This window comes from Corvus kubaryi, unplaced genomic scaffold, assembly GCF_017639235.1.
Source record: "Corvus kubaryi isolate FWS band 111438036 unplaced genomic scaffold, C.kubaryi_AGA036_p1.0 37382, whole genome shotgun sequence".
Taxonomy (NCBI): Eukaryota; Metazoa; Chordata; class Aves; order Passeriformes; family Corvidae; genus Corvus; species Corvus kubaryi.
Genome location: NW_024581124.1, coordinates 2,921,152 through 2,931,635, shown reverse-complemented (window position 1 = coordinate 2,931,635; position 10,484 = coordinate 2,921,152). Strand labels below are relative to the sequence as shown.

General features: G+C 39.6%; 1 protein-coding gene across 1 annotated transcript in view; it reads right to left on the bottom strand.

Moving 5' to 3' along the window:
- Positions 1-1,622: 1,622 nt before the first annotated feature.
- GALNT9 (polypeptide N-acetylgalactosaminyltransferase 9) overlaps positions 1,623-10,484 on the bottom strand; it is a 131,641-nt gene continuing 122,779 nt past the window's right edge. The window contains exons 10-11 of the mRNA XM_042034948.1: positions 7,322-7,489; positions 1,623-6,584 (exon numbers count right to left, since the gene is read on the bottom strand). Of these exons, the coding sequence (XP_041890882.1) occupies positions 6,438-6,584; positions 7,322-7,489 (315 nt within the window). The 3' untranslated portion in view covers positions 1,623-6,437. The remainder of the gene's footprint in view (positions 6,585-7,321; positions 7,490-10,484) is intronic.

Below are 10,484 nucleotides of genomic sequence, written 5' to 3'. Positions count from 1 at the left end.
TTATCACTGCCACTCAATGCTCAGTTACAGGCACATATTAATGGTTCAGAGTCAATTAATGAAGATTTATTGAACAAAATGGTGGCAACATCCACAGAATACATTCTTCACCGTGAAAAATCTGATGCTTAGGATAACTTCTGCAGTACAAATGTTGTCAGATGCACAACTGCTGACAAAATATTTATACAAACCTAATTTTGCTGGGTATTATCCACAAAACACTCATTCTAGCAAGCATATGGTACCTTTAAAGGTGATGTTTCTTCATCCAAGAAATGCTGGCTTGATTACAATAGGTAGTTGGGTCTACAGAATGCCTTGGCTTGAAACAGAGCAGCGTTTCTACACAGAGTCCTCAGCATGGAGTTGCAAAGAAATGCGAAAGAATGCAAACACAGATCCTGGGGATGGAGCTAAATTTGCCAAGGCTGTATCAGGCCATTCCTTCTGAGGCTGCTGGTATTGTCACCCACCTGAAGACTACAGCCAACCCTACCTCCTCTGGGAAAACCAGGGAATCGGTAGCTGCTCTTCCACTTAGGCAGTCACTGTCCTTGCAGAAATTGGGAAAGAAAAAACTTGGGCACTCAGGTCTCACCCAGCTGATTCAGCTGGACCAGAGGGGTGTAAGAGAGTCAGGAACATGGCCATGTCCCTCCCTGGTCACTCGGCTCTAACCTTATGTGCCCCACAGCCTCTTCCCCACAGGAGCCGCAGGGCAGGGAAGAATGAAAGAAGGGCTTGGATCCTTTCTCAGATGCTCTGTTCTCCTTGAGCACAAATTGCAAACTTTGTCATACACACTGCAGAAACAGCCTGGCTGAGATCCAAAATCAATGTTGAAACCAGCAATGTATGTTTTATCCCACTGAGCACCTCAGGAACCCGATGGGTTCTCACCCTGCTATCACCCAGCACAAGAGATGACACAGAGCATCTGCTTGTACAGTTACAAAGTTGTTTGCTGGTGACACAAAAAAAGCACGACAGTCAGTTCAGAAATGTATTTTAAAACAGGATGACAGAGGTCAAACTAAGAAGGGTGTTAAAAAAGAGTTGGCAGCAGTTATTCACAGCTTTTCACCAGAAGAGAACTACGGGGCATCCTATGGATGGATGGAGAGGCTGTGGTACTGACTCGCAGCAATTGTGCTATTTATTACAGCAGGATGTTGTGAGATCCAGAGCTCTGAGTGGATTGGATACATACAATCCCACTGTCCTCATTAAATCTAATGGTTGGACTGGTGTGTAGAGCCTCTGGCTTGGGAGGGCCTTACCCTGAGAAACTAGGGGGAGATATATGGTGAAAGGATCATTCTACATTATCCCTTGTGTCCTATTGCATTCTTCTAAACACCAGTTATTGGCTGTTTTCAGTGACGAGATGCTGGGTTATATAGATGACAGTATTCTGTACTGTTACCAATCCAGTTTTGGATGTGCACCCTCAGGGCCAAGCCTTTTACGAGTGTGTGGTGACTACCTTTCAGAACACATTACGTGCAATTTAAATTTTAAAATGCCCATATGCTTTGTTATTCTAGTTTTCCTTTGTGTGAATCTTTGAATTTTAATACACGTTCCCAAATGTACAACGATAAAACATGCTGCTCGTGTCAGCAGTAAAATGCATAGTAATTTATTAACTTTTCCAGTGTGAATACAAATTGATTTGATGAAGTGCCACATAATGAAAAATTATTTGCAGTCACAACTTGTATTCTAGTTGCTGCAATTCTTTTTTAATTAAACATTACAAAGAGTTTGGAAACTGCACAACACTTGTTGATGGCCAATAGGAAACTCTAATACTATGAAAAGTAATCCATGCTTCTACATGTCTGAAGAAACTTTTGATTCAGAAATTATGTTTTTCAAAAGCAGGTTGCCATATTTGTAAGCATTCTTGGCCAAAACCCATTGTTTTCATTTAGGACAACCCCTGAACTCAATAACTTTTAGTTACGTGTCATTAATGCTTTTGTAATATAAGTCACTGTATTTTGTGAAGCCATTCTGAAATCCATGATAATGTACTAAAGAGGTCACTGTAGTTTGGAATTCTTTCCAAAGAGAATTCTTGAGTATTAAGTTTACTGTGGTGGCATCCAGATCCAGAGACATGTGAAGACCTGATCATTCCTTGGTTTCTGTCCAGCCTCTTAGCTAGATCTTCTAATTTGCAATACCATCTTTTTATCTGTGGTATGACCTCTACCATTGACTTGGATCAGCACTAAGAAGCAGGCAGTCAAAATAGCAGCTGGCAAAAATAGAACATCATTGTTAGAAACACCTTCAATCAAGTGAATTCTGGTAGTTGTTTTTCCTCTCAAAGCCTCTCATGAAAAACCAAAGGTAGTTGTGTCCTAACTGAATAATAATATGCCAAATTCCCTCTGAACTACAACTTCTATTGCAGTTCTTCTTATAGCCCAGCTCCCTGGATCTCAAAACAGACCATAATGCACTTTTGTATGGCTGTTAATGAACCATTTCAAATGAATACTGGATACTGAAGGAATTACATGCTGTGTAATTGATCTAAAGAACAGATTAGGACTGGTGCTATTTCATTAAATCTTATTAGCTCTGGCTTAAGTACTTAAAATTGCAGCTGTCCTGTGTCAGATAGATTACACCCCTTGTCACATGGCAAGTGAGGTTTTCATCTACTAGATCACAGTTTTTAAAAAGGAATAGGCTGATGTAAAGGAATATAAATGAAGGACTGTGAAGGCTTCATCTTCAGACACATTGAGCCCCCAATTATTCATTCAACTGAGGGAAATACTTCAACATTTTCAAAACATGTATGAAGACCTGTTGTTTCCATATTTTGGTCTTAGATCACTTCTATGGAACCTGAGTTTGGCTTTTTTGATGTGGAACAGCCCTGAAGAGTTCTGGTGGGTGAACACAACAGAGATCTTATATGATTGCAGGGGAATCCAGTGGGTCCTTCCAAAACACCAACTTTTTCTCTTGGTTCCCTCCCACTGGAGCTTAGCATGCCTCAGGAATCAGCAAGCCAGTAAGGATAGAGGACTGTTCTGGCTAAGGAACAAACAGATTAAACCAAAGCAAAATTAAATTCAGCTTGGAAAACACATTGTACCTCTCAAAGGAGAAAGGGCTTTTTATTACCACGGGACTCAAGCTAATTTTTAGGGACCCTGACACGCTTTAAAAAGTACGTTTTTCCTGCCTTACCTTTGACAACAGTGTGCTAGACTTGATAGTCTTTCTTACCTTCTGTTCTTTTGTCCTATGACCTAGTATTTAGCTCCATAATCTCCTGAATCAAACAAACTAGCATCTGAAGCCTTTGAACTGAATTTTCTCTACAAGGCATATTACACTACACTGAATACTTTTCATGAGATCTAGAATGCTGCACTGTAGGAAACAAGACTGAAAATGTGAACACCATTAAACAGGATTTCAGATTATACTAAGGGGTGAATCACTGACAAAAGAACCATAGACTTTGGTTAAAAGAGATAATATTCAAGGCTTTTTTTATTATTATTCCTTTGATGAGAGAATATTTAAGACTCTCTCACATGCAGAGTCACCATGTTAGTACCACAGCCAAAGCAGTGGTTCATACAGATGAAGACTAAAGTAAAATTAATCCAACAGATGTGTTTTGCAAATATAAGAAATTGTTCCAACAAATCTTAAAAAAAAACGACAACCACATAAAATACCAACTCCACCTTTTAAGAGTTATTTGATTTCTTTTATATTATTATGTAAATCTCAAAGCCATTTATCTACCACAAAAACCTGTTTTCCTTCTTATACCCTAAGTCTGGTTCTTGCAAGCCTCCTGCAGCTGGTGGCCTTGGCACTCAAACCTGCCAGGACTGACCACTCTCAGACAGCGTGGCCATGGTCAAATGCTCTGCATTGAGCACTCAGTGGCAAAATTCCAAGACAACCAATTTTATGTCATCAGAGTTGTGTCAGAGTGAAGGTTGGAAATCTCCCTTGAAATCTTTGCCAGTAAACACAGATCTATCTGGTCACCTCAGCTTCAAAGCTCCTAAACTGCACGTGCAAGACCCCTTTTAGGAGAGAAGATTTAAAACCTGGTATTCCTCTAAATCTCACCTGGTAAAACCATCTTTTCCTTCCTTTGCTTTCTCACCTCCCTCGAGTAAAACTCCATCAGAGCAAACAAAAGGAGAATACAGCTTTCATACAATTTAAAAGGTGGAACTTGTATTTGGAGAGAAGATGAAAACTCACTCACAAATTCACCCTGTACAAAGCTTTCAACACCTGCTCCATAGATGGCAAATATAATTTTAAATTGTCTGATAGGTTAACACAAGGAGGTTAAATGCAGGGCAGCTGTTCCCAATCTATATTTAGCCTGAAGCTTCCTACATGTTTTGGACCTGCAGGAAGGCTTGAAAACTGAGATTGTCCGTGATTTTATCCAGTATTGCTCGATTTATTAAAGATGCTATTCTCCCTGCAGGTCTTATTACACTGTTCAAAAGGTTTTGTTCAACTTACCAAAAACATGGAATTTTAAGCATTTCTGTATCTAGAATCTCACCCAGAATTATTCTTTTGTGTATATTCATGTGTAACCTGGTCCATGTGACATGAATAAAGATCAGCAATTAGCCACAAGTAAACTCCAGGAGAAAAGGCTTTGTATTGCATCTTGCACAGTCTATTTCAAGAATAAAACTGGGGCAAAATATAGTGATATGCTTTCTAGATACTAACCAAGAGTTGACAAGAATTGATGGATTTTGCATGTTAAAAGTAAATATTTTATTACATATCATGCCCTTGAAAAATTAACTGTTTCCATTCAGTTTTGTTCAGCATGCCTTGAAATAGGAATGGCAAAAACTATTCAAGGAACAGATCACCAAGATTCACAGTACCACAGTGACTGCAATTACCTATTTTCCTGGCTCAGTAAAACAAAACATTTTTTTTAAAAAATAACTATAAAATATTAAACAGTGAAATAAACAGATACCATCTGTGTCTCTCCATCAGTATGACTGAAATAATCTGTACTGAAAAGCTGTGTGCCACAGAGCCCCATCCAAAACCTGCTGATGACAGTGGTCATCAATTCTGACAGCCTTTTGGATAAGACCTTGTCACTGCTCTGTCCATATGCACAGATCCTGCATGAGCAACTGGATACCTTTTTAAATTCAGGTTCACAAAGATGCTGCCAGTGGGTCAGCTACAGTAAAATATTTATATTTCAGAATAACAGTATTTATATATGCTCCCTACCTCTTGCTCTAATTTGCCTTCTTATCACTAGGCTTGTGTTTGTTTTTCAAATGCTGAAAAGACTTTGTTGGTTTGTTCAGGAAATTTGTCTAGACAGGGCTCACAAAGTGTATTTGCTCACATTTGACATTTTCACAGGGTGGGAAACCAAATGGAAGATCTGAGTTACTAAGCTCCACAGATAGCACCTAAGCCAGTCAACTTATCTCCAGAATTAGGAGTATCCTTGTTCCAGGCGGTCTCTGGAACAAGACGACAGTGACCTGCAGGACAGAGACCCACACACACTCAGGGCTTTGGGGCCAGCTGAGGCCTCCTGAAATCCATCCATCTGCCAGTACATTTACTGCCTCGGGAGAGCCAAATATCCAAGTGCTAAATTGTGATGCCTCTACAGCCAACAAATGTAAAACGTGGCAATATAACGGAGCGTGTGGCTATTTTACCTATTCAACATTTACCTGTGTCTAACTAGAAGAGGTCTCTAAAATGCTGCTTTCCAGCAGCTCAAAGGTTGAGAACCACCTGTAAACATTTGCAGAACAGTCTCTTTCTAGAAATAGAGACTCCTAAACAATCAACCTTGAAATGTATCATATATTATAATATATTTCCAGTGTTATTTACAGATCTTCTTGTTTAGTACAATGAACCAGACATGCTGAAAAGGTAGGATTTTTCCAGTCCTCTTTTATACGAAGTACAATAAAAAAGGCACATAATTATTCACCATAGGAGTTGTGCACCAGTCCAAAACTTAAAGCTAAAAAGCTACCCATCAGAGAACTCTCTTTATGAGGCAGTATTGAGATGTCTCCTTTGAACTCAGCATAGAAAGATCTGTCCATCCATTCCCCTAGGAGAGCTTAAGGAATCCACTTTCCTGTTGAGTTCTGATCTTCACAAGATTTCCAAATCAACAGAAAACTCTCATTAAGCTTCCCACATCATCTGCTGGAGCAAGGAAGAGTCAAACAGGGCATGTGTGTGTCTGCTTTTCTTTTTCTTCTTTCTTTCCTTGGAATGCCCAACTATAGAGGACTCTTGAGAGCTAAGACCTGCTCAAACTAATTTGCTTTAAGACAAATGCCTCACAAGATATGGCACACTGAGCAATGGACAACAGCAGGAGAGGCAGCTCAGCCCCACAGTCAGTGTCGACCATGTTTGATCCAGTTTCTAATCATCCATTTCTGCCCCGAGCACCTTTGTACAACTAATCTGAGCCCAAAATTTGCATCCTTTGACATTTCCACTTCTAGACAACGGCCAGTGTCTCTGCTGATGATTGGACCATTCTGGAAAAAAAAAAAAAAGAAGGAAAAAAAAAGATTAGAGGAAGGAACAGACTAAAAAAAAAACTAGTACTAGATCTGTAAATCCTTAAAAACATTATGAAATGCATGGAAATTTCTGTATATATCAAGTGATAAATGCCCCAGAAGGTGCTAGAAATTCCTACGAGAAGCTAGCTAATACACACAAAGTACCAAAACAATTCCTTGATAATTGTAGATTTAGGAATTGTTGGGAAAATCCCCCAAATCACTAGAAAATATCTAAAAAGCACTAGTGAATCCCAGAAGCCCAAGAAATAGGAAATCCCAGAAACTGTAATAATGCTTTTGAAAGTCTTAAAAATGATTTGTAGATTCTAGATCTTAAAAAAAAAAAAAAAGAAGAAAAAACAAAAAGCCCATAAAGGTGCTAGATGAATTCTAGAAAAGTTCTAGACACAAAAATTCCTGGACAGTAAACAATTACAAGCTTGATTTTCATGACAGAAATTGAGAATATTCCAAGACAGGATAAGTAAAAATTCCTAGGAAGCATACCCCAAAATTTATAGTAATAATGAAAGAATATTCCTGGGTAGCACATGATCTATGGAAAACATATTTGACTATTTCTAAAAGGCAGCTGGGAGAATTCCTAGTACAGCCCTCTAAAGACCTCCTTGTTTTTCACGGAATACCCTCTAGAGCATCATCCCTCTCCAATTTATCTCTACAAGGCTTCCTGAGCTCTTCCACACCTGTGTGAAATCCCAGAACCTTTGTGCTGGCCTCAGGACATCTTCACACTTCTTGAGGGTGGGTGTCCTGCCCTTCCCGTCATCCACCAGGCATTTGGAGTCGGGCAGAAATGCGGTGGAGCCCAGTGGCCCCAGCTGCAGGACACCTTCTGAGCTGTAGCGGACAAGCTGGGGAAGAAAGGAAAGTTCTGAGGTGGTGAGGAGCCCTTTGTCCTGCTGCACCTTGGGTCTGGCACACGTTGCTCAAGGGCAAAGCTTGGGAACCTTGTTGGTAAAACCTAGAACACAACAGTCCCTTCTCCCACACTTCTGCTCCCCACCACTCCCCACCCAGTATTTCACTGTAAAAAGGGCAATCAAGAAAGTGAAGTAATCAATATGTAAATCATGCCCACTCAGTAGGAGTTGATTTAACAAGGACACAATGTCAATTTTGTCGTGCAGTTTGTTCTTAAGAGCTCTGTTAGAGGCTATTGATAGCAACAAGTCTAATTAGTTTTTGTAAATAAATGTTACTGAAAAAATCCAACCATGCAACCAGTATCCAAAAATATGAGAGGAAAAAAGAAACCATGAAGGAAATGGCAGCAAATTTGCTAACATATGCTTCAGGCCTACATAATAAACAATGACACTCTGGTATTTCAGTTTTGTGTGAAGCACATTAAAGCAAAAGTGCACGATGCTAATTTGGCAGCAGGCCAATACGTCAGATCAGACTTATCTACTTCTCACTTCTGTGCTTAAACCCAGAGTCATTAAACCAGCATAATATTTTGCCCTTCTTACTCTGAAAGTGCAACAGCCAGGTGCCAAAAGACTGCAGAGTGGAGTCAGCTACGTGGCTTGTGTGCTGTGAGTCTGGATGCTGCAGGGTGAGGATCTGAGCCACCAAAGAAATGCAATTACCACCCAGGAAATTCACTGCCTGTCTGGGCTTATTGCTGTTATACGGCTGAAATTACTTAACAAGAAAGGGAAGGAAGGTCAGAAGTGCCTGCCATTTATTGGATGCCACTGACCAGTGTGTGAGATATCATTAAGAGTCAATCAAAAAACTCAAATTAGAGTCTGGCTTTCTACTGCCATCCTTATTAACCTCAGAAGAATCATGCTGTGAATAATCATTTCTTGCTGGTGGTAAAAAGAGCATGGTCTACTTGCTCCCAGACCAGATGCTCTTTGACATAGTATGTGTTCATTTTCCCACCTGCCACTTCTGTTCAGAGCAGCCATGTGAAGCACAGAGGTAGAACAGAGCCTACATAAGAGAGAAGAGCAGAGAGATAACCACACAAGGCTGTTCTGGGTATGAACAGTGCCTTTGTCATGGCACAGTCTGTACACACTAAATCAGGACACTTTTGGGGTTTTTTTCCACTCTGAGGTTAGGAGGGACATATGTGAAAGAAGCTCAAGCAAGCAAAGTAATTCCAATTATGAATGGACTTGCCAGGTCTGACAAATTAACTTTGTTTTTTCACATAAAAAGGAGCTGGGAAAAAAATCCAAAGCAAACACAACATTCTCTCTTTTTCTTTTTCTTTCTTTCTTTTTATTTTTTTTAAAGTAAAACCTGATTGTGTATTTCACACTTCTATTTAATGGGTTTTCAGCAGAGTTCAAATGAACTGCAGGTATGGCTGAAACACTGACCAGAAAATGTATTCATCTTGCAGTGTGTATTACCTCTCTGTAGTCCCAAAATCCCACCCCACAAGCTTGTTGGCTTTGCCTTATGTAGATAATCAGACGCACTGTTTATAATGGGCTATCTGCTCTGTAGGATAGGATCAATTTTCCCTGTGGTTTGAGATGAGCAGCATTTTCTGTACTGATATTAAAACAGTCTAAAACATTCTCTGTCATCAGAATCTCAGTAGCCAGAGTTACATGTGCTCTGCATCACAGTGGCCATGTACTTGGGAAAGACTTTGTCATAGAGCAGCCTGTCAAAGCAGAAAGTACCAGTTCTCTTAGGCTTTAGAAGTGGAAGACACATTAACTCTATTCTAAACCATCTGCAGTATTGAAAGTGGCAGTTGTGTTACAGCTCAACAGGGTCAGGGATGGCTTGGTACAGGAAACTTATCTGTACAATCTCGAGACAAATGGAACAGCTTGGGCTTAATTTCCTGAATCTGCACTTTCTGTCAAGTTTTTATGGCTGTTCCAACAGTCATGAAAATTTAGGCTTATTCTGCAATAAAATAGAATTCTAAAAAAAACCCCACCCACAAAGAATTATCTCAGTTCAGACCATATTACATAGCAAAGCTGTAGTGCCTGCTTCTGCACAATCAGACCAGAAATTAAGGTTCAAGAAACTACTATGTGGTTAATAACATCTCCCTCCAAAGAATTCCAATCTTAACTTCCAAGAGACAACATAAACTGCGAAAATAAAATAAGCATTAAAATAAGTTGCTTATTACTACAGGCTAGAAAGCAGGAACTGGGATATAGTCAATGAAAATGATGGCTTCTCTGTTCAAATTTCATGTTAAGTGTCACTAACATATCCACAAAGAAATAATCCCTGAATTTGTGTTAGGACTGTAGGCATGATACATCATGTCAAATCCATTCCTGCTGCCAACCAGCCAAAATCAAACGACAAAGTCCCCTTTATTAAGAAATATTAAATCTTATTAATTAAAAAAAAAAAAATCTGTGCCAGTTTTGATGGGCTGAGATCCTTCAGTATCCACATACTCCAAACTGCAAGCTGCAGAACAGAAGCAAACTTTTATACATCACATGGGAATGGACCTTCACTCAGCCTTTCTCTTTTATCTGGGAAGAGCTGAAGGATTCACATAAATGACACTGAAGCCAAGTGCTCTATTAAATACTCAAGATCTAATCCTGATACCATCTTCTATACTGATGTAAGATAGGATAGTTTTCCCTTCAACATCCAGAAATCCGAGCAGAATGCAAAAGATGTCAAAGGTTGTTTATCAAAGCCACCATACCTGGATCAAAAATAGTCAGTGCTGCTGCCTATGGAACATGATCCTCCAGGAGTGTCAATGTGGTAAGAAAATGGCAGCTTTTAACTGGAGGATTTGACTTCAAAAACATCCATTCCTGCTAATTTCCAGTCAAGTGAAAAAAGCACCAAATGATTACAATGATTGGTGATTGATTGTTTGTAGGA